This window comes from Macaca mulatta, chromosome 6, assembly GCF_049350105.2.
Source record: "Macaca mulatta isolate MMU2019108-1 chromosome 6, T2T-MMU8v2.0, whole genome shotgun sequence".
In the NCBI taxonomy this organism is placed as follows: domain Eukaryota; kingdom Metazoa; phylum Chordata; class Mammalia; order Primates; family Cercopithecidae; genus Macaca; species Macaca mulatta.
Window position 1 is genome coordinate 60,635,414 of NC_133411.1, and position 25,101 is coordinate 60,660,514.

General features: G+C 37.9%; 1 protein-coding gene across 1 annotated transcript in view; it reads left to right on the top strand.

The window, feature by feature from the left end:
* The window catches only part of ITGA1 (integrin subunit alpha 1), a 172,007-nt gene that overhangs the window by 87,770 nt on the left and 59,136 nt on the right, over window positions 1-25,101 (top strand). The window contains exons 7-11 of the mRNA XM_001094788.5: window positions 7,736-7,884; window positions 13,715-13,865; window positions 19,670-19,835; window positions 23,420-23,493; window positions 24,511-24,655. Of these exons, the coding sequence (XP_001094788.2) occupies window positions 7,736-7,884; window positions 13,715-13,865; window positions 19,670-19,835; window positions 23,420-23,493; window positions 24,511-24,655 (685 nt within the window). The remainder of the gene's footprint in view (window positions 1-7,735; window positions 7,885-13,714; window positions 13,866-19,669; window positions 19,836-23,419; window positions 23,494-24,510; window positions 24,656-25,101) is intronic.

Sequence of the window (25,101 nt, forward strand, 5' to 3'; positions counted from 1 at the left end):
AGTTGTCTCTGAAAAGGAATTTTCCTTCCGCATGTGACTCCTTATCCCCCTTGATATTATAAGAGACTGTTGTTTCTATATTCATCTACTCTTTTACTGATACCATAAACTGCTCTTTACAATCTCTGGGAAAGAATGTCCACATTCAACCCACTTGCATCTTTTAGCTGTCATCCCTGCATACCCATTTCCATTCATCAAAATGCCTAAAATATTTCCACCTCCATTATTTGTTGTCACCAGCCCTCTATCCAACTTCCACTCTGACTTTTGTATAACTCCAATGTAATTGGCTATTTCAAGTCAAATATTACAATTACTGTTTTTTTTTTCCTTTCTGCTCTCAATTTCTAGGATGACTTAAACTCCTTTAATTATCATCTCTGACGTATTTTCCAGGCTGAGGCCACTTTGTTTCCTTCCATAGTACTTTCATAATCTCTTGGCTATTTTTGAGCTGGCTTTCAGATTCAGGAAGCTGAGTCCTCCTTCCTCCTTGAGGATTTTCAGTGGGGGAGAATAACTATGCTTGTGATTTTCTCTCCTCTTCCTTCCTCACAATATTCATTACTTGCCTTACTTTTTAACTTGCTATTTAATTCTCATACTTATTTGATTCTGCTACATACATATACATTTTATGCTTGTTTTATTAGCCTTAAATTATAAGCTAAGGTGAGATGGAAACTATCTCTGTTGAATTGAATCTCACCAATATTCAGCACAACATTACATTTGTCTGTTTTGTGATTTGACTCTTTGCCTGTAATGAAAATTAATATTAGGTTAGTACCAAAGTAATTGCGGTTTTGCCATTACTTTTAATAAATGGTACCGTTTTCTGGGAAAGATTCACAGCAGACCTGACTCTGTCTGGTTCCTAGGAAAACAAGCACCCCAGTATCAGCCAGGGACCTACACTGAATGTCATTTCCCTGAGACTTGAGTTTTTCCACTGCTCCCTCTTCACATTTCCCAGACTTTGTTGTATCTCTCTTTTTCCGCTTATCATTATTTCCCTGCTATCTCAGTTTTCCATTTGCTTATGCAAAATGTTACAGTCATCTAGTAAGAATGTCTTAGGGTCAGCTGTGAGCAAAGCAAAACAGCAGTGAAGGATAAGGGAATATCAAAAGCCATGACATAGTCCATACTCTTTACCCCTGCCTGTCCCTATAAAGTTAGGATGTACTTGGGAAGATAAAGTGTGCACTCAAACAGTTGAGAAGAATGTAATACTCACAGACAAGTTTGTTTCAGAGTTCCAAGAAGGGGAAGCTCAATATGGGCTACCTTGGCAACAAGGTAAGAAAAGTTTTGCAGAGAGGATGGAATTGAATTAAATCTTACAGGATTAGCTTAGTAGGAGGGACAAAGAAGAGCATTTGGTAGGAGTGGAATTCTTACTGGGGTGTCCTGAAGATGAGGGTGAATGGAGAATTTAGCACTGGAATATTGAGGGACTGAAGGTCAAGGGGAGAAAACTGGATTTTAACATATGGACCTAGTATTTCAAGGAGTAGCTTGAAGTTTTATCTATTTTAAAATATATTAGAATAAAAATCTATCTTTTAAAGTACATTTCAAAGTCATTGATACAGGCAATGGAGAGTTATTGGAGGTTTTTGAACAAGTATGTTATAGGATGACAGCAGAGTTTCAGGATAATTAGTCTGCCAGGAATATGTAGAAGGATTTGAAGAGAGTGGAAATGAAGAGAGGGAAATCAGCAGCAAAGAGATTGACCATTGCCATGGTCCAACTTCAAAGCAATGATGTCTGGCCTGAGCTAAGGTAATGAGGTAGGAGGCGAGACTTGACTCTGGAGTCGGGCTCTGACACCAGACCAGATTGAGGACTAGCTAAAACAGGGATGAGGCAGAAGGTGCTTTCCATAAACAAGCCCACCAGGGTGCCATGTTAGTTTACCATTGCCATGGCAACAACCAGGGGTTACTGTCCCATTCCATGGCAATGACCCAAGGACTCAAAAGTTATTACTCCTTCCCTAGAAAGTTCTGCATACACCACCTCTTAATGTACATGTGATTAAAGTTAAGTATAAATATAACTGCAACACTGTCCTGAGCTGCTCCTCTCTGCCTGTGAGGTAGCCCTGTCTGGCAGGAGCAGTCACAGAACTGTAATGCCACCAGAGCTGTAACGCTGCAGCTTCAACATAAAGGTGTTTTCTTCCACCTCTGGCTTGCCCTTGAATTCTTTCCTGAGCAAAACCAAGAACCCTTATAGGCTGAGACCCATTTTGGGGCTCACCTGTCCTGCATGAGTAGGAATGAAGGGACACAGTTGACAGCTGCCTTAGGTCCAGCTCCCAGAAGCAAACGTTGAGAGGACGGTTCACATGATTGTGATTTATTTGTGAGGAAGCATTTCCAACAGAAAGCAGTCGAAGAATTGGGGAAGCAAAACAATGGCCGGGCGCGGTGGCTCAAGCCTGTAATCCCAGCACTTTGGGAGGCCGAGGCGGGCGGATCACAAGGTCAGGAGAACGAGACCACAGTGAAACCCTGTCTCTACTAAAAATACAAAAAATTAGCCGGGCGCGGTGGCGGGCGCCTGTAGTCCCAGCTACTCAGGAGGCTGAGGCAGGAGAATGGCGGGAACCCGGGAGGCGGAGCTTGCAGTGAGCCGAGATCGCGCCACGGCACTCCAGCCCGGGCAACAGCGTGAGACTCCGTCTCAAAAAAAAAAAAACAATGTATCAACAGAGGAAAAAGGAAAGTGCAATTTCAAGTGGAATCCAGGCCTCAGCTTGATCTGGAAGGAGAGTTTCTACTTGAGTCACGGGGCTGATTTCTCATTTCCTGCACTCAGCATTACCTGTGGATCAGGGTGGTGGGGAGTTGGGGAGGGCAGGGGACTCCCAGACACTCCTGGTTCTTTCAGTCTTTGGGGTAAAGCAGTCTAGTAGCCCAAGTGCAGTCATCTGAAGAGAGTCTCAGGTAGAGTTGTTAGAAGCAAAGTATCCAGAGCAGATAAAGGAATAGGCAGTTATAACTCATCTTATATTTTAAGATTTACAAAGAATAAGCTTTTAGAAGCCAGGCACATATTGGAGGTGGATAGGTGGATGATAGAGATGTAAAATTTAAAGCACTGATTTCTGACTTATCAACATTTTGAGTTTTTTACTATTCCTAATGTGAAGATAATTTTTCCAGATAATCCAGTAGTTCATAATAGGTTATTTAAAATATGTAAAGTGTGTTGTAAATGTAAAGTATTAACACACATGTGGCACAAAGCAGTCTTGTTAAGTTGGCATCCCTTCAACTCCTCTCATGTGAGCTCATCCCCACATATAAGTGAGATAATCCTTTTTCTCAAGGAGTTGGCAGTTTATGACAATTAGATTAAAACCAATAAATGAGAGCAACGTGCACTCATTAGTAAAAAAATAGTAGTAGTGTTTGGCGGCACTCAAATGTGCAACCTCCTTTGAGATTCATGGTCATTCCTTTAAAAGGAGACCAGGTTACAAGTTGTGTGACTTGTGTCAAGCAGCATTCAAAGCCACAGAAGCATATACAGAGAAGGAGATAATTGGATTTAACCAGATTTGGAAGTTAGCCAAGTGAGTCAATGGAGGAAAAAAAGGTTAAAGGAGTTAAATGTTTGCAAATAAATGATTATAGTGATTGGACCATGGAATCTAGTCTAAGTACAAAAAAATGGCAATATTAATGAATTAGTTGGAGGTCTCGATGTAGTCAAGGAATTAGTGAAATAAGCCAAAGTTAATGGTCAAAAAGAAGGACATTTAAAATTGGAATTCAGCTGCTGACAAGGTCTTCCAAATGACAAGGTCAAGGATAAGACCTTGGGAGAAGATGGCTAGAGGAAACATTACTGATGCTGGGGAGGTCAAAGAAATAGATACTAGTATATTCAATAGATTATCAGTAGATATTAGATTGATAGATTATTAAGTAGATGCTAAAATTTTCAAGTAAAACCACAGGAGTAAGAGGGAAAATTTTCAAAGTTCTTTAGCCTCTTACTTAATCAGATAAAAACACGGGGTAATAAAAACAAAGCAGACTCTGTGAGATGTCCTTAATTGATGAGCAATTAACTTCCACAACAGTGTTTGTTCACTTTGATACCTAGAATTAGCCATAATGATTATCCAAGTAACGAAACCATTTTGCTTTTATTTACACTTGACATTTATATACACAAAGACATGTGTATCCATGGATATGTCCCTTAATAATTATTCAATGTCCCCAAGGATTACTAATCAAAAGCTTTAGGGTCATTGAAAAAAATAATTTTAAATTTATGCAGAGGGTAATAAAAATGTTCTTCACATTTTATTATAAATCAAGAAAATATCCTGAATTGGAGTCATTGATGTGTCTTTATCTACTTTGTTATTTTTGTGTAATTAATTGGCTGTATCCTATCTTGTTCCCAAAGGGTCTTCTGGTCACCTTTATTCCGAATATAGTAGCTCTCTCAGAATAGGTGGTAAAGGATATTGGGTGAAAGATAAATTCACAGAACATGGCTAACCTGGACGTGGATTGAGCAGAGTGCATGTTCATTCAGCTGATAATATAACCTCTTCTTACAATTATGTATATTCTCTAGTTATTTCTTATTAATCTTATACTTAACTAAGCAGCTTTATGAGAGAATTTATATGTTCTATTATTTTTACAAAATACGATATGTGTATTTGTGTGTTTGTTGCATCATATACTCTAACATATCTCAGTTAACTAGCTAGTTAGTCAAATTCATTTAGTAGCCATGAAATGGCAGTGGCACTCAGCAGAAGCTAGCAGGTTGAGGTGTATCATGGGAACCAGCCCCCAATATTTCAACGTAGGTTCTTTTCTATTTTCCCTAAGTGTTGACTGGTCTGAGAAATAAAGGGAAAGAGTACAAAAGAGACAAATTTTAAAGCTGAGTGTCCCGGGGAGACATCACGTGTTGGCAGGTTCCGTGATGTCCCCCAAGCCACAAAACTGGCAAGTTTTTATTATGGATTTCAAAAGGGAGGGAGTGTATGAATAGGGTGTGGGTCACAGAGATCACATGCTTCACAAGGCAATAAAATATCACAAGGTAAATGGAGGCAGAGCGAGATCACAGGACCAGGGGGAAATTAAAATTGCTAATGAAGTTTCATGTCCCACCGGGCATGCATTGTCATTGATAACATATTATCAGGAGACAAGGTTTGAGAGCAGACAACCAGTCTGACTAAAATTTACTGGACAGAAATTTCCTCATCCTAATAGGCCTGGGGGTGCTACGGGAGACCAGGGCTTATTTCATCCCTTATCTACATTAATAATAAGACAGACATTCCCAGAGCGGCTATTTCAGAGTCCTCCCCCTAAGAATGCATTCTCTTTCTCAGGGCTGTTCCTTGCTGAGAAAAAGAATTCAGTGATATTTCTCCTATTCGCTTTGTAAGAAGAGAAATATGACTCTGTTCCACCCAGCTCCCAGGCAGCCAGACCTAATGGTTATCTCCCTTGTTCCCTGAACATCACTGTTATCCTATTCTTTTTTCAAGGTGTCCAGATTTCATGTTGTTCAAACACACATGCTCTATGAACAATTTGTGCAGTTAATGCAATCATCACAGGGTCCTGAGGCGACATACATCCTCCCAATCTTCACAGGGTCCTGAGGCGACATACATCCTCCTCAACTTACGAAGATGAAAGGATTAAGAGATTAAAGTAAAGACAGACACAGGAAATCACAAGAATATTGACTGGGGAAGTGGTAAATGTCCATGAAGTTTTCACAATTTATGTTCAGAGATTGTAGTAAAGACAGGCATAAGAAATTACAAAAGTATTAATTTGGGGAACTAATAAATGTCCATGAAATCTTCATAATTTATGTTCTTCTGTCACAGCTTCAGCAGGTCCCTCCATTCGGGGTTCCTGACTTCCCACAACAGAGGTGACTAAAGAATGGAGGATTTTGGATAGATGCCTTTTTACTGAAAGGAAATAGGGTGATTGAAAGAACCCTGGGATAAGGGATACACATCTTAGACTAGACCCCCCTTCCATCACTTCACTATAGGGATGGGGTGTTTTCAACTCAGTTTCCTCACTTATAAAACATGATCATATTTCTATTATTATAATTTAAATAATTAGAGAAAAAAGTTTTAAAAAGACCATTAAATACATATCATAGTATTCTTATTTAAGCATAAGGACATAATTGCTCCAAGATAACCAGTGTACTCTAGAGGGTAACTCAAAGATGATAAAAATTGCTTTAAATTTTGGCTTCTCGTATTTGTTTCTAAAACATCAGATTATGCTTTTAGTTTCCAAAAGACCCAGTGAGAAAATGTATGTATAAATCAGACATGAAATTAATACTAAAACTTTCTGACGTCAGTGATATCAGCAGATGAGGCTGGAAACCAGTTACTGAGCCTTCTTGCTACTTCAGAATAAGGTTAGACTCAGAAATAGGATTTGCTCTAAAGCAAGTAATAGAGGCAACTTCACCAACAGGCAAAGTAGGCAATTGCCTTGGAAAGAAGGCAGGCTTGTTGCAAATTACCTCCCCTACCCAAGTAATGAAGCACCTGGAATTCCTGAATTAAAGAGACCTTCCTTTGGGCAAAGAATTGTCTGAGTCTGGATTTTGAGATAGGATGGTTAAACAAAAAGTCATCTTCAGCTACAATTTTTCATGCAGATTAGTTTATTGGTTCACATCAACCTTTAAAGGGGGATATGGAAAAAAGGGTAGGAGAAATAGCCATTTCTGGGCCCAGGAGGCAGGTGGGAAGAGGAAGAATATGGAGCAAGGGAAATCGAATCTGAGGGCACTTTCCCTCCTGTATTTCACTTCATGAAGGCTCTGCAGTTAGTTGCCTGCATTATATAGTCTGTGCACTAAAGGGAATGAAAGGAGGAAGGTGGTAGGAAAGGAAGACAACAAGGAAAGAAGGTGGAGTTGGGAAAGGCTGATTTGGGAGAAATGAGGCTTCTGCTAGGCTAGACAAAGCACACTGCTCAAGTGTGTAACTCTGCAGGCTACATAACTTGCTGATTCCTCCAGCCTCATGGTGCCCTCTTCTTTCCTCACAGCCCTGGCCATGGCTCACTGTCTTTTTTTCCGTTCTTAGGGTAGATCTATCTCTTTCCCATCCTGGTCTTCTTCACATACACGGTTTTCTCTGTATGGACGTTCTGCCATTCTAGCACCCACTCTTGCAGTCTCAGCTTCTGAGAGGCCTTCCCTGGGCCCCCATTTTCAATCTGGCCTCTAGATTATATTTGTTGATTAGGGATTTTCCAATACCATCCTTTCAACAGTTTGCAATTGTTCATGTATTTGAATGATCACGTTTTTAATCTCTCTCTCCCTCTAGCTTAAGAGAAGCTCCATGAAGGCAGAGACCATATCAGTGTGTTTCATATTCTACATACCAAGGCCTATCAGAGTCACTCTGCAAAATCTGTTGAATTAGATAAACCAATCATTTGAGAAGTTTAGTAACAGCATCACAGCATGTTTACTTTTGTTCTTTGGACTATGAAGAGTCACAGAATGGCTATGCTTATTACTGTCAAAATAGAAGGATTTGTGTATTGATAGGTTTGCAAACTCATCTGAAACACAAAAATGTATTATATCTGATTCACATGCTTAAACTGAAGAAATCTGAACAGGAAATTTGGATTGATCTATAACTCACAGTGGCTTGGTATTTCAGGTTGGAATTGTACAGTATGGAGAAAACGTGACCCATGAGTTCAACCTCAATAAGTATTCTTCCACCGAAGAGGTACTTGTTGCAGCAAAGAAAATAGTCCAGAGAGGTGGCCGCCAGACTATGACAGCTCTTGGAATAGACACAGCAAGGTATATGGATAAAAAAATAAACTAAAGTAAAAGACTGCAAAAATAACTGCTCATGATTTAGTCCTTTGGCATATCAATTGAAAGTTTAGTATGACAATATTTAAAGCCATTTTATTTAAAAAGAGCTTCAGAAGATTAGATAATGGTTACAAGATCAGATGTTTCTATAACACAATCTCACCATCCTTCTTATCCTTCTCTTCTTACAAGGGTTTAATTGATAGAGAATTCATTTTAAAATATCACTGCATCTATAACTTCATATTCTTGGATACTAAGACAATATTAGGTAATATTTGTTTTCATTTATTTTTTGTTTTCAGGCTCTAGGAGTCTTAATCTAAAAGAATGGATTAAAAATATGTCTACCTGTACTCAATATATATTTATATTCTAGATTGTCCATGTATTTTCAGTACTTGATTTACTGCTATTGAAGCTATCAGATAAGAGGTTTTAAGGGGCCAAATTAAATATTGTCTATTTGAAATCATTTTTAGTGCAAAGATTGAAAGAAATGGAAAGGATCTTATCATTTGTAATGCTCTCTTTCTCCTTTTTTTCTTTCTTTAGATTCCCTTCAATTTACAATCCTTCCTTTCTTCCATCTGCAGTTTTCTTTATGGTGAACACATAACTCAGTCTGTGGTTGAATTTCATTTTATAAGAACCAACTGAATTGTCCTCTCTTACAAATGTAGAACACTTTATTTCCTGTATGTTCTCTTATCTCATTTATTAAACTAGCAAACTTCTGAACAAATTCAAAACAATACAAAAATCACAGGAAATGTAATAAGTAATTTAACTAATGTTAAGAATCTTTCTGCTAAATGTCTTCAACTTCTGAACTCTCACCTCAGGTGGAAAGCTAATTTTCCATGCTCTCATTTCATCTGCCTGCTAAGATGAGTGTTTTAAGGAGGTTAAAAAAGTTAATAATGATCCTGCGAAGAATGGGATTCAAAATTTTAAAATTTCATGTGCAGCTTTTGCCTCGTGAATGTTAGAAAGTCATGTGGTTCTAGTTATATGGGGCCCAAGAGAAAATAACCACAAACAGATGGAGGTAATTTGACATTTACCTAACTATTGGATCACCAATTTGCATACACAAAGAGTGCACATGTTTAGGTGTACTGAATGCACCCCCTTCAATAATTGATTAAATGTGACTGTGCATTTGAAGTAAGTCAAAGTGTTCTTTGAAACCTCTGAGCCTGTAGGGAGCTGTACATTTTCCAAAGGCAACCATTTAAGAATGAATACTCATCTTTGAAAATCAACTGAAGAAATATTCTGGCTGCTTTGGCCTCTGCGTCAATACTGCTCTAAATACCATGTCCCTATATGTTTTTTGCCTCTGTGTTTCACAAAGGGTATAGCTGTGGGACACAGAATTGATTGAATGTTGATTATACATTAAAAGTCTGTAGTGACAGTACCAAGTATTTTTCTCCTACATTAATTACTTTTTCATGTTTAAGCACATTTTAATTGTTTTTTATCCCTTTCAGGCAGAGCCAGTTGCAAACAATATTTTTAATATTTTTAGAATTCTTTGCCTTCATTTTCAGTAAATCCCAGTTCAAATTTTCGTGTGTGTGTGTGTTCCCTTCTCCCTATCTCGAATTTTTACTTTTGTCAGTAAACTTACAGGACTTAATCATAAGGCCTGGATTCTCCTTTCTCAAAGAAAGGGACACTATTGCTATATTTTAATTTTTTAAAGCATGCAGGAAAGTCAGTGCTTAGTGCCAAGAAAGGACACTGGATACTGGTACTTTGAGGACAAGGACAATTTGTTAAGGAATGTAGTTGAAACAGAAACGGTGTACTCAGGAGTTCTGCCAATGGCTAATCTTCCATTACGTAAAGCCAGCCCTGATTTTAGAACAGCCACATTTTATTTCTGAAAGGCTTCTTAATCATCTCCTTCAGCTGATGTTCATTCAGTTCAGTTGTAACCTTGATATTTAGGAGAATTAGGAAGTTTTAGTGATCTAAGGAATTTGAATTTCAAAAATGATTGAATCTTATATGATACTCAAATACAAAGATCTGTTAAAGACTAATGTGTAACATCTGTTTTCACCTTTGTTTGTATACATTAAAAATTCAGAAAATCAGCTGGGTGCGGTAGCTCATGCCTGTAATCCCAGCACTTTGGGAAGCCGAGGTGGCTGCATCACCTAAGGTCAGGGGTTTGAGACCAGCCTGGCCAACATGGTGAAACCCTGTCTCTACTAAAAATACAAAAAAAAAAAAAAAAAAAAAATTAACCGGGCGTGGTGGTGGGCGCCTATAATCTCAGCTACTCAGGAGGTTGAGGCAGGAGAAGCACCTGAACCCGGGAGGCAGAGGCTGCAGTGAGCCGAGATCACGCCACCGCACTCCAGCCTGGGCAACAAGAGTGAAACTCTGCCTTAAAAAAAAAAAAAAGAAAGAAAGAAAAAAGCCAGAAAATCTACCTGTATAGTATGTTAAAAATTATTCATGACACTTGTTAAAGATTGTAAGGAAGACATCACTCAAGAGGGACTTTACAATGAAAGTATTGCAGTAGGGAAGAGAGATTGGGCTCAGCTTTGACTACAGTGAGGACAAGTGGGCATTTGCAGTCAAGGAGCAGGGCAGGGATTGGAGAGAACATCAAGGCTGGGGGATTCTTGCTAGACTGGCTCAACAGGATTCTTGCCGAAGGCAGATAAATAGCAGGAAAAATAAAACTGTTTTTCTCTTTCTATGCTCTCAACACTTGACACATCACTTCTGATGCCAGATGTGTGGATTTTTCCCACATTGACCAGTTATCTGACATCAGCTGAGTGTTCTAGAATTCAATTCAGTTCTGACACCAACTAGAGTTTGTGCAGACCTCCCACAGATTAAGGGCTCAGTCCTTCAAGAATTCCCTCCAATTTAGAGCCAGAAGGTTTCCAGGTTACCCACAATTTTGTCTAATGTGGCTACAAATTAGACTCCCTACTTGGGTTTGATTATATGCTAAAGTGGATCACAGAACTCAGTAAAGCATCTTACTTACTATTATTAGTTTATTATAAAAGGATATAACTCAGGAACAGCAAGAGATACATAGTGCAAGCTATAAGGGAAAGGGGTCAGAGCTGCCATTCCCTCTCATGGTGTACCCCCTTCCACATGTTCAGCAACCTGGAAAACTTCTGAAACCCGTAGTTCAGAAATTTTTACAGAGGCTTGATCATAGGCATGATTGATTATTAACTGAGTTTCTAGCCCCTCACTTCTTCCTGGAGAATGAGAGCTGGGGCTGAACATTTCAAGCTTCTGATCATGGCCTGGTCCTTCTGGTGACCAACTCCCATTTAGGAGCCCACCAAGAGTTACTTCATTAGAACAAAAGATACTCCTATCACCCAGAAAATTCAACAGATTAGAATATCTACGTCAGAAACCCAGGTTAAAGGCCATATATTAGAACAAAAGATGCTCCTCGCACCAGTATTGCTCAGGAAATTATAAGAGTTTTAGGAGTTCTGCACCAGAAACCAGAGGCAGAGACCAAATACATATTTATTATATGTTAAAGGAAAATTTTAGACAAATTAAATTTGACAGAGTTTATTTGAGCAAAGAATGATTCATGAATCAGGCAGCACTCAGAACCATAAGAGACTTGGAAAGATCCATGTTAGTAGTGTGAGCAATAGGCTTTTATGGGCTGAATGCAAAATCAAATTAAAGAAATGACTTGATTGGCTACAGCTAGGCATTTAACTTATTTGGGTATGATCTGGTGGAAAGTCCCTAATTAGAGGTTACTTGCCAGGTTCTGATTGGTAAAGTCTCTAGTTAGAAGTTAGTTGGCAGTTTCTAATTGGTAATGTTTAAGTTTTGTTTTACTGTTTACATTGAATTGGATTTTGGTTTGCTTACATAGGAACATAAGTCACAGGAGCTATCTCAGCCTAATTGCCTATAAATTCAATTCTTTTAAAAGATAATATCACAGAACAGGGTAATAAGATTTAGAGGGTGGGGAATGAGGAATGTGATCAGATAACAAGGATGAGGGATTTCCACTAAATTGGTTAAGCCAGATTCTTGCTAAAACTGGACTAAGTGGGTAAAGAACACAGCCCAGGGTCAGAGCCCAGTCTAGAAGAAGACATAAAGGAGCCAGACTCAGTTTTGGTCAAGGAAAGGGTCTTTGTCAAGTATAGAGGGCAGAGAGATATAGTTACTCAAAGAAAGTAAAAAGTTAGTACAACTGTATATCCTGTATATCCGACACTCAGAACTGACAGTTGTCAACATCTTGTCATATTTGCTTTAAGTCCTTTGAAGGGAAAAGTAATCATATAGAATCCTTTTGCCCACTTCACCAGAATCCTCTCTTCCTGCTTAAAGATATCAATTATGGTATATTTACTGTGTATCTGTTGTGCAAACTCTTTGGAATGTTAGCTTAAGACAGGCCTTTCCTTAGCAAATCTATCCCTAATGACAGCAGTTTGTCTGTACAACCAAATATCTAAATGGACCATTCAGTACAAAGATCGATGTACTTTGTACCAAAATCCTAGAAATATATGAAATCCTTTCATTACTTTAGTCCTAAATAAAATATACTCATCTCTCCCAAGACTCCAGCGAGAAAAGGTTTGAGTAAAAGGAAATAAAGGGGGAGGGGAGAAGTGTGTGTATATATTTATATAGAATACATAAAAGACAAAAATTTTCCATTTCCCTGTCTTCTGTTTCTTTCCATACACGCTGTTTAATTAAATTGAAATTCGTTTTATTTCTGGCTTTTTTTTTTTTTTTTTTTTTGAGACGGAGTCTCGCACTGTCATCCAGGCTGGATTGCAGTGGTGCGATCTCAGCTCACTGCAAGCTCCGCCTCCCGGGTTCACGCCATTCTCCTGCCTCAGCCTCCGGAGTAGCTGGGACTACGGGCACCCGCCACCATGCCTAGCTAATTTTTTGTATTTTTAGTAGACGGGGTTTCACCGTGTTAGCTGGGATAGTCTCCATCTCCTGACCTCGTAATCTGCCCGCCTCGGCCTCCCTGAAATTCGGGTGTTTTTGCAGTTGGGTTATAGCATTTTCCCCTCCTCTCCATGCCATCTTCTCCCACCCTGCTCTCAGCAGCCTGTGTCCTAACACATAGTTCAGGCCAAATGTTTTGTAACTCCGCCAACCACTTTTTGACCCCTAAAACACAACTGACTACTCCATGGACCCAGACCATCAGCATCTGCAGTCTTTTACTCCCATGTGAAAGACTGCAGATGTCCCTACACCCAGGACACTCTCAGGCCCTCACAGCCCCACTAATACTCTGTTCTCTCTCATCTCTCCTCCCCAGATTAGAGGATTTCTGAGCCATTCTACAAATGTCAGAGTAGCTGTGGGGGAAGCGAAGTCTCAAGCGAAAGTTTCTGCTAGAAGCAGAAGAAAAGAGACCTGTCAAATAAGATAAGGGGTGTTTACAGAGAAAGGAGCGGCTAGGGGAGTGTTTACAGATCTGGCCTTCTCTGACCCTGATGTATGCCTCAGTCACACTCTCCCTTTGAAATTTCCAAAGAACAAAATACTGGCGCCTTTTTATATATAGGATGTGTGGTGATTAGCAAAATGGAGACCTCTCCATCATCTGAAATAAATTGAAAACTCTTACAAACAAGGCTCATCAAGCCTCCCAGCTTGAATGATGGGCATTGATGCTAATTTTGGAGGGAAGCACCAGGTTACCTAGAGTAGTCAGTGTTTTTGTTTAGTTTTTTACTTTGTCTACTGTAAAGTGGTGTCTGGTCAACCTCTCTGTTGTTTGTGATTACTTCAGAAAGGAGGCATTCACGGAAGCCCGGGGTGCCCGAAGAGGAGTTAAAAAAGTCATGGTTATTGTGACGGATGGAGAGTCCCATGACAACCATCGACTGAAGAAGGTCATTCAAGACTGTGAAGATGAAAACATTCAACGGTTTTCCATAGCTGTAAGTGTGTTGCTAGAGATGTTTTCAAACTCTTGGGTGTAGAGAAGAGCTGTGTGCATATTGGGGTCATTTTATGAAAGTCACACAAACCAGGTTGGAAAAGAGAAAGGTCTCCATTTGAAGGTAAGCCCTGTGAGGACAGACTTGGATCTTGCTCCCTCTGGGTCTTAGTACCCAGCACAATGCCAGGCCAAACAGACACTCAACAAACAATCATTGAAACTGAGGAAGGAAGAAAATAAGGAAAGATGAAAAGAGGAAGAAGGAAGCAAAAACATAAGAAGGAAGGAAGGGTGAGAAAAAGAGGACTGAAAAAAAGAAGAGAAAACGAGGAGAAGGAAAGGAAGGGAACAAGGTGGGAAGGTGGGAAAAATGCCTTTGCCTTTTTAAATAAGAGAGAGGATTTGTTCGATATAACAAGAGCAGAGGCCACTGGGCTTCCCTTTCCATTCTGAGCAATTTTCAACTATCTTTTTCATTAATTATCTTCCCCCATCACTTAGCTAAAGTGTGGGAAAGTGCCAGTTATCTCTGTTTAAATATTAATAACTTCTGATGTTTGACACTTGGCTTTTCGGAGAAGTAGACAGGAAATGAATTTTTGTTTTCTGATGCAATTTGTAAGCTCCTGGTGTAGACCTTTCTACCTAAAATGTAGACATTCTATTGGGGAACAAGTTCTAAAATAAAAAAGTTGCCCAAATGGTATGCCAATTACTTCAGAGCCAGTTCTAGTTTTCTTTAACAGTGTGCTTCTTCAAAGCAGCTTGAAGTTCTTCCCAGACATTAGTGCATTACTCCTGTAACTTCATTATTCCCGTAACTTCATGGAACAGCAGGTGAGGGAGCTGAGAAAGAGGCAAGGGCACCCAGTGACTTGGGGGGTCCCAGACGATGGGAGCAGAGTTGGCTTAAAGTCCTCTGATGAGACATGTGGTATTTCCTCTGGGATAGTCACTGATACTCCCCAGGGAAAAGGATGAGAGCCTTACTGAAGCAAAAGAAAAGAATTGAGAATAAATCCACCACTGCCTTCTCTCTAGTAAGGAACATTCAAAAGCCACTGCACTGCCTGCAAGACTCACTTTCTCACATTAACATTGAGTGTACATTATAGTATTTCAGTCGTTGCTCTAAACCACTATCCATTTTTTTTTTTTTTAAACGGAGTCTCGCTCTGTCTCCCAGGATGGAGTGAAGTGATACGATCTCAGCTCACTGCAACCTCCACCTCTCGGGGTCAAGCAACTCTCCTGCCTCAGCCTCCCAAGTAGCTGGGACTACAGGTGCGCACCACCACATTTGGCTAATTTTTATATTTGTAGTATAGATGGAGTTTCACCATATTGGTCAGGCTGGTCTTGAACTCCTGACCTCAGGGGATCCACCCACCTTGACCTTCCAAAGTGCTGGGATTACAGGCGGGAGCCACCACACCCAGCCCACTATCCCATTAATGATACAAATAAACAAATATTTTGTAGATCATAAACAGCAACACTTTAAACAGTAATTTTAGTTCTCTTCTAACTTTCTATAAGTGAAAAATCTGTATCCTTCTTAATCAAAATATCAGTTTTTTAATTTATCATTATAAATCTAACTTTAAAAAACTACATATAGATGTACAGTGGGGGTGAGCTACTCGGGTAGGTAGGGGGAGCCTCGGACCTGAAGGAAAGGGGTGGGGGCAGCCCTCAAGCCTATTGCCCTTGTGCCCACTATCTTTCCAGGCCACAGTGCAGAACTGTGGTCGGAAGGGTGTTTGAGGTCTGTTTTGTAACAGGACTTTGAAGGCAGCACCATGGAGCTCTGCATTTTTAATGATGCCAGACAAGGCTATTATTGGAAAAAGAAATGTGAAGTCAGAAAATCCCTGTACCTTAATGGTCACTGGAGGCCAAGACTCTCCTGCTTCTTAGAGGATTCGGATATTCTTAAAAAAAAAAAAAAAAAAAAAAAAAAAAAAAATCAAACAATACAAAAGGGCTCAGTGTCTTTCCTTCGTTTTTCGGATTCCAGGAGCATAGCCTTGAATTAATCCTGATCCTTGCTTTGTTCAGGCCACATTGTAATCATTTGCTGAAGTGTGACTCACTTTATTTGTTTCTCTGTTTAGAACTATATGTGTGTATTTATTTTAATAATATTATAAGCATCCATGAACCTACCACCCAAATCAAGAGCTAGCTCTCTTTTTTGACAACTACATGTGAGCGCATTTACCACCTGCCTTCCTCCACTTGGGTAACCATCAGTCCACTTTCTATATTCCTCAACCCTTGCTCTACTTTTCAAAATAATATTTAGGCACCCATACATATCCAAAAAAAAAAAATTTAAGAATATTTCATTGCTTTTAACATTATAAAAGGGGTGTAATGCTGTATATAATATTTTGGAACTTTTGAAACTTAATACTATATTAAGATTCATCCATATTGTTGCATATCCATATAGTTCATTCTGTTTTTAAAAATTGAGGTGATATTTACAATACAGTGAAATGCAAGGTTTCAGTGTGAAAAGTGTGCACGAAGTGAACAATTTGGTGAGTTTTGACAATTGTGTGCAACCACATAAGACCTTAATCAAGATATAGGGCAATTTCATCACTCCCAGAAAGTTTCCTGTGCTTTCTTTTTTAAAATTTGTTTTTAATTTTTATGGATACATGGTACATATTTACCTGGTACCTGTGATATTTTGATACAGGCATACAGTGGGTAATGATCAAATCTGGGCAGTTGGAATATCCATCACCTTAGACACTTATCATTTCTTTGTGTTGGGAATATTCCAAATCTTCTCCTCTAGCTATTTTGAAAAATACAATCTTGTTTACTGTCGTTGCCCTACAGTGCTTCTGAACACTAGCTCTTATTCCTTCCATCTAATTGTAGTTTTATACCCACTAACTAACCCCTCTTCATCCCTGCTCCTCCCCACTACTCTTTCCAGCCTTTAGTAACCACCACTCTCTTCACTACCTCCATGAGATCCACATTTTCAGCTCCCACATTTGAGTGAGAATGTAATGATATTTGTCTTTCAGTGCTTGACTTATTTTACTTAATATAATGCTCTTCAGTTCCATCCATATTGCTGCAAATGACAAAGTTTCATTCTTTTTAGTGGATAAATCATATTCTGTTCTGAAGATATATCATGTTTTTTTAAATCCATTCATCTGTTGATCCATACTTACAATTAATTTTATATCTTATCTATTGTAAACAGTGCTGCAATAAACATGGGAGTGCAGATATTTCTTCAATATACTGATTTCCTTTCTTTGGGATATATACCCAGCAATGTTTTTTTTGTTTGTTTGTTTGTTTTGATTTTAAATACACACCCCCTGTAGTAACCACTGATGTGACTTACCACTTATAGCTCGCTTAGATTGCCAATTCTTGAATTTCAAATAAATAAAACTGTATAGTATGTACTGTGTGTTTAGCTTTTCACTCAACATAATTATTGTTTGTGATATTTTGTGTACGGGGGGTTCATTTTTTGTTATTGTTATCTATTTTATAGACCACAATTTGTACTCTACTGTTTACAGATATTTTGCTCATGTCCAGTTTGAGTTATTGTTGTAAATAACAGTAATATAATAATATAAATTTTTAGTGTTAAAAATTTATAGAATTTTAAAATTTTATATAAAAAAATAAAAACCAAAGTGATAATCTGCAGGTAATGCTTGCAACTACAAATGTTAGGATAAAAACTAATTTTTTATTTATTACAAAAGTGATTTTCTATTATAAGGTTTTAAAAAATATATTGAAGCAAATATAAGGAAACACTTAGTGTCCTAATATACAGAAATAAAAAATGAGAAATTATGATACACATTTTTTCACATTTTTTAATGCCCATGTAGTTATGTGATTTAAAAAATAGAATTAGGTCATATCTACATATTGGGGATTTTTAAACTTTTTTGCATGTTAAATTTTACATATTGTTTTAAAAATGTTTTCATTATCTTGAACATTTTTATATTAAAAACTAAGTTTTAACATAATATGAAATTTTTACATTAAAAACTAATTTTTTTTAGGCAGAAAAAGTACAAACCTTAACAAAGCTAATTAGTTGGAGTTCATCAAAATGTAAAACTTCTACTCTTCAGATGACACTGTTGAGAATATGAAAAGACAACCCACAGGCAGGAAGAAAACATCTGCAAAACACAGAAAGGACTTGCATCCAGACTATATACAGAACTCTTACAACACAATTAAGGGAAAATTCACATCTCATTGTCTTTTAAGGGGAAAAAGATTTGAACAGACACTAACTACACCAAAGAAGAAATACTATAGCAAATAAGTGTATGAAAGAGTCTCAACATCATTAGTCATTAGAGAAATGCAAATTAAATAAGACACCACTACACATCAACACAATTGCTAAAACTAACAAGTGAACAACAACAACAAAAAAAACTGACAATAACAAGTATTGACAAGCATGCAAAGCAACTGGATCTCTTATACATTTCTGATGGGAATAGTAAAATGGCAAAATGGGGCAATTACTGTGGAAAGCAGTTTGGCAATTTCTTATAAAGTTAATCATTCACTTATTACATGACCCAATACTTTCACTCCTAGTTCTTTACTCAAGAGAAAATGAAATATATGTCTATTACAAAGACCTATGTGTGAATATTTACAACAGCTTTATTCAGAATATCTTGAAGCTGCAAACAACTCAGATGTTCTCATTAAATAAATTGTAGTGCATCCATACAATGGAATGCTACTCTGCAACAGAAAGGACCCAGCTACTGCTACATGCAGCAACACAGATGACTCTGAAAAGCATTGTGCAAAGTCACAGAAGCCAGACACAAATGCTTACATACTATATGATTCCTTAAATCTGACATTCTGGAAAAATCAAAGCTGTAAGGACAGAAAATTGATCGGTAGTTGCCAAAGGTGGACGAGGGGAGGAAGGGATTGACTGTAGGGGCAGGAGGGAGCTTGTTGGGGTGATGGAAATATTCTACATGATATGGCAGTAACACAACTATATTGGTTTGTCACACTCATAGAATTGTACATCTAAAAAGGGTGAATTTTACTGTATATAATTTATTGCAATAAACGTTACCTAAAAAAAAACTAAATGTTTGAGAAAACCTGCTTGGACAGCTAAATAATTATAATTAACTATCATATATAACTCCTACTTCTCTCTCCTCTCTATAAAAAAGAATGTCCCTGTCTCCAGCATTTGGTTTCAAACAAGAATATCTCAATTGTTTATTGTCTAGATTGCCAATTTAGATCACCACTTAGTCCAGTATGTGTTTAAAATATATATGTGCTGGGCTGTGCCTTGGTAAGAGTTTCAGGAAGAATTGCTCATTCAAGAGCAGGCAACTCACTTGCTGATTGCCTTTGCCAGCAGATAATGACATCACTAGCTGGAATAATATCAAAGACATTCAGAAACTATGAATATAACATTACTTTTGAGCTGTCAGATTTTTAAAATACAGCTGTTAGTAACAGGGACACAGAGTACAAGAGGAGAAATTTTCACACACATACACAATTGCCCTTTATATTTTTCTACACCAATTGTGGTGTTGATATAACAGTTAATATTAGGGAGTCTACAAATTTTGAAAATCAATCTTCCATAAATATGAAAGTACATAAAAATTCCTTTATGCTAAGGTACTCTACCCTGTTGTTTACTGACAAAATGCTTGAGATCCTTTATTTAACACATATAATTTAAAATATATTCTTGCTGTTCCTGTTGTGTCTTAGATTCTTGGCAGCTATAACCGAGGAAATTTAAGCACTGAAAAATTTGTGGAGGAAATAAAATCAATTGCAAGCGAACCCACTGAAAAGCATTTCTTCAATGTCTCTGATGAATTGGCTCTAGTCACCATTGTTAAAACTCTGGGAGAAAGAATATTTGCCCTGGAAGGTATGTCTATTTATCTTATTGCTGCATGTTCTCTCTGCAATTCAAAATCAATGTAACGGGATTTTTGTATTTATTCCTAACACATCAGTAATACATTTTTTTACTGTGTACAATAGCTAGCATGGAACAATGCTCTCTTATATAAATCTGTCATTGAGACAGCTGTTTCTCAGAACGCTGTGTCTGCTAGAGGCTCTCTTTGTAAGGGCACGGTAGGACAGTGCTGATGGGACAGCCGATGAAGACAATGGTCAATGTATATGTGCCAGGACAAAAATGTTTCCATGTGCTTTATTCCTTTTCTGTAACATAGATTTAGAAAATGAGGGTACTATCTCAGGTTTTGTTTTTTTTTTAAATTGTTTCTTCGTTTCATATTGAGCTGCTACATACAAGAGTGCTCTTATGCAATAACTTCTTTGTTCATTTATTTTCTCTGTATTTTGCTCCTTGCCCAGTTTAAAGGTCTTCATGGAACTCTGCCTTAAAATCCATGGCAATGAAACATTGGTTCACTGTATTTGTCTAAATCATGTTACTTCTTTGCAGATTTTCCCTTGATTTTTCAATGGTGACTTGCTGTTAAGGATAACAAGTTATGGCATTCCCCATTCTGCCTTCGGTAGAGGATGTCAAGTAGCTAATTACTTTGGAACTAGATCTTTCCTAAAAAAATCTTCAGAATTGTTATGCCAGGCAAACTGGCAAAGCTTCTTTCTTCACATTCTTTGATGATCTCTAGCCTCAGGGAACATGCGCCTTTTCTCCAACTAGGGAGAGAAACCACCAGAGAATTCTTTTCCCCTTAGGCTACATCCAAATCCAGTTGATCGTGTCCTTGTGAGGACACACTAAAAGACTGTTATTTCGCATCTTAAAAGCAGAAATTTAAGAGCACCTTCTTGGTCTCCCTGATATGATTGATAATAGGAAACAGAAAGACAAAATGGAAATGAGACATAACTGAAGAAAGTGGACCATTTTGATTGAGCATCAAGGGACTGGGAAAATGCAGAAAAATGAGACTATGAAAATGTATAGAAAGGAAAGAAGATTATTTAGAGTTATGGCTTTCAAACTTTTTTTGAGTGTGACTCACAATAATATACTACTACATGTTGCTTTTTGACCCAGTGCACATAAATATATACATATAAAAATAAGGCAAAGTTTCACAAGATAATTCTTATCTTGTGATACACTGTGATGGCTTCTCATCTCTTCCATTCTACCCTAATCTCTTTCAATGAAAACAAATGCTGGCTATACTCAGTCTGTTGATTTCATGACTGGGTCACAATCCGTACTCAGAACATTTGATTTAGAGGTGATAGGAATCTACTGCCCAGCCAGACTGAATTTCTCTGCCTCCCTTTTCCCCTGGCCTCTTTCCCCTGTGCCTTTAGAAACAGAACACTCTAATTGTTTATGAGTCTGGAGTTACAGCTGCTTCTGAAGAACTCAGCTGTCTTGTGCTCTGTGTACAAGTCATTTTTAAGTGGCTTTGGTCTCTCAACAGCTATCCCGGTGTCATTTACCAATAAACCAGATTATGAACTTGGCTGGCCTTAAGGAAAATACATAAGGTCTTCCAACTCATTGTGTACTTTTATTTTTAATAACATGGGCTAAGATATGATAGAAACAATCTGTAAAAATAATTTTTAAAAAAAGTTACATAGTTACATTTTATAGTTCAAAAGAATACAGTGTCATTTCTAAATCTCCTCTTAAATAAGCGAGTAATCTAAGACTGGCAAAAATGAAGCCCACATCAGCTGGGGGAGGGGGAGATCAATGATCTGAAATGACATTTCAGATTGTTTCTAATCTGACTACACCATGGGTTAAAGGTGACATGTTGAAGAGCCCAAACACTCCAAGAAGTCTCTATATTTAAATATGACATCATTTTATAAGGAACTTTACAGATTAAAAATGTCTTCTGTATCATCTTTGTTGCTACACTACACCAAAAGCAGTGTTTTGACTAGATTATTTCTTTTTTTTTTTTTTCATGAGATTTTTACTTTATTTCCTTGTTGCTTGGGAAATCTCCATTTCCTGTCAACATGTATCTTAAGATGACAAATAGCTGTGATTAAGAAATTTCTGCTTGTCAAGGACAGTGCCATCTATTGAGGCAAGTATGCCAAGGACTTGCCTAGTACATCAGAAAATGGTCTACTGTCTCCATTTCCCATTGAGCATTGGGAGAAAATGCCAACATTCCTAACCAGAGGCTGCACAGTGGTTAGAGGGGCTGGCCCAAACACCCATGAACAGTCCAGGGAGGAGTTTGCAACAAGAAGCCCAGGAGAATATAGTGACCTCTTATCATGATGCCACTGCAGCAGGAAGAACTTCACATAGCTTCCTTCTGTCTGTTCTCAGCTGAAGACAGAATAGCAGCAGGGCAGGTGCTGGAAATAATGCAGGCTTCTGTTGCTGCATTCTTACTGATCTTGCAGATAAGTGAGAGAACCCCTGAAAGCATTGTGGACTAAAAATACATGTTTAAATTAAAGTTAAAGTGCATCTCAGTCATTTAAATTACAGGACAATTCGTACAAGAGATTAAAATGATATATTGGAATTATTGATTGCCCTATTTAATCTAGTCCTACAAAGGTAATTACTGATGTATTTGTTCACAATTTTATCCATGTAAATAACTAACAAATACAGTTACCTTCACAAATTTGATTATTCTCTTGCCTCAACGAAAGGGCAGACTGACTTTCTTAAGTGCTATTTTTAACTTATCTGCAAGACCAAATAAATCAGTAACCCCTAGTGCAAGCAAATAAATCAACATTCCATCAACTCCCTCAGGAAATTGTGGCTTTGGGTTTGTGAATATTTTGAGAATAATTTGAGAGTAGCAGACTGCCATAAAATGCTCTGAATTGTCTCTGCATTTCAGTAAAGAGCTTCAAAATGGCTACAGGATCTTTTAAATATATATGATTGAAAGGCATGTGGGCAGCCCTATCCAAAGACCCCTCCTGATCTGTGAGTGACACTTACCAGCAGTGATTAGAGCAAATAAATGCATACTAAAATACCTAAACCCTTTATCTCTCAATGAAACTCTGACAGGATCTATGGCCTGAATATGGGTGGAACTGATGGAGCTGAGAAACCTCCTCAAACATGTGAATGAAATTTTTTTCAGTCCCGTAACATATTAAGGGAATTTCTTGGCAGTGTTCCCAAGGCATGGATTTGGATAGGAATTTCCTCCTGTAGTACATCCAACTTAAACCATGTGGACCCAAAGCACCATAGGATCCACAACATGCTACAGTATAAGAATGGAGATTTCTCAACCTCTCCAGCAAGGACAGGGCCACTAATGAGCAAGAATTTGAGACATGAGCCCTTTGACTATCTTTCTCTGTCTTCTACCCAGGCCTACCTAGAAATTTTGAGTTGAGAAATGTATGGCTGAAAATGCCCTAAAATGTTTGAAGTTCTGGTTGGTAAGACCACAAGTCCTACAAGGTATCTGTATTCTGCAAGTCAGTAGTGCATGAAAAGGCATTGTTACTTATTTACAGTGATATTTTCCTATGTTATAGCTACAGCTGACCAGTCAGCAGCTTCATTTGAAATGGAAATGTCTCAGACTGGCTTCAGTGCTCATTATTCACAGGTATGTTGACCAGTTTGTGGAAAATGAAATATATGTCTGCAAGACTTCCTTTCCCAAAACCAACATCTAGCCATCAGGACTGTAAGTGCAACGTGCAGTTCATAGCTTAAACAATTATGCAGGCTATGATGATGTTTGCTAATTCAAACAGGAAAACGTCGTTTCACAAGCTTCTTATTAGAAAAACATGTTCTCTCACACAGCTCGTTTTGTTGTATTAATAGTTGTGAATCAGACAGTGTGAGCTGTGCCTTGTAATTATGTATCTGTCTAAATGAAATAATTTAACATATTTGCTACAGATGTGGAAATTTTTCCACAGTGTCAAGGAATTCAACGGTCTTATTACAATTCCGTGTTCAAGACCTACAATTCTTGGCACCCAGAATAAAGTAGAAAGGCGAGATTTAAAAATATATCATTTGCAGGTAATGAAAGAAAAGGCATAATGGTCCTTGCAAAAGAATATGGACTTTTTTTTTTTTCAAAGAAAGCTTTTTTATTTGTTTGTTTGTTTTTGTCCAGATCCTGATACGTGAAAAAACAGAATAGAAAACCCCAATGGGCAAGTGGGTAGAGAGATCAAACTTAGAGGACAGTCACTACCTGATTTTGTGACTTTGAGCAACAATCTTACCATCCTTGGTACAGTTTCTAATTATAATAAGAAGTTTATTTTTAAAAAGAAATTTATAACTAAGGCCCATTCAGATCCCCCCCAATGCGATGTAGGTCTGGCTCCCTTACCTCTTCGGCTGTCCCGGGTCCAGAATATGGACATTTTTTTGTGCAATTTTACTGTATAACTTGGGCAAGTTATTTGTGCCTCGATTTCCTTTTCTGTAAAACAGGTATGGTAACAATAGCATCTAGCCCATAGAGTTATCATGAGGATTATATGAGCTAATAAATGTGAAGCACTTTGAATGGTATACCTATACACATTGTTAATGGTGTTTAAGTGTTTCCCCTTATTATTTTTATTAAATATAATTATCTTATCCGTTTGCATGTAAGGACTGGGTCATGCTTGGAGCAGTAGGAGCCTATGATTGGAATGGAACAGTTGTCATGCAGAAGGCTAGTCAAATAATCATCCCTCGAAACACAACCTTTAACGTTGAGTCTACCAAAAAGAATGAACCGCTTGCTTCTTATTTAGGTAAGGCTTGGATATAATTATAAAAGAGTTGTCTTACTTTTCAATTTTTTACCTTTAGCATTATTTGCTTATGTTTCTATAGGCTTGCAACCATATAGCAAGATTATTTCAATGAGTCGGGTATTTTTCAGAACCCATGCAAAGTTTCAGGCCTCTGAGCAGCTTTAGTTAGTCAAAATGACACACATGGAAGACACTGTTTGTTAGCAGGGCTATCTAATGCAGGGAATGGTTTTGGATGATATGTACCCTTTCTGATATGTTCAGTTTCTCTGTATCTGGTATCAATTTTAACTTCAAGAAGAGCTTTGAACCTGTGGACAAGAAATGAGAGTAGAAAAGGAAACCTCAACTTCTCCTATATCCTGAAAACCAAACTCGCGTATTGTCTTAAATGTCTCCTATCATTAATTTCTCTCTATGGGTCCTAATTTTGGAAAAGAAAA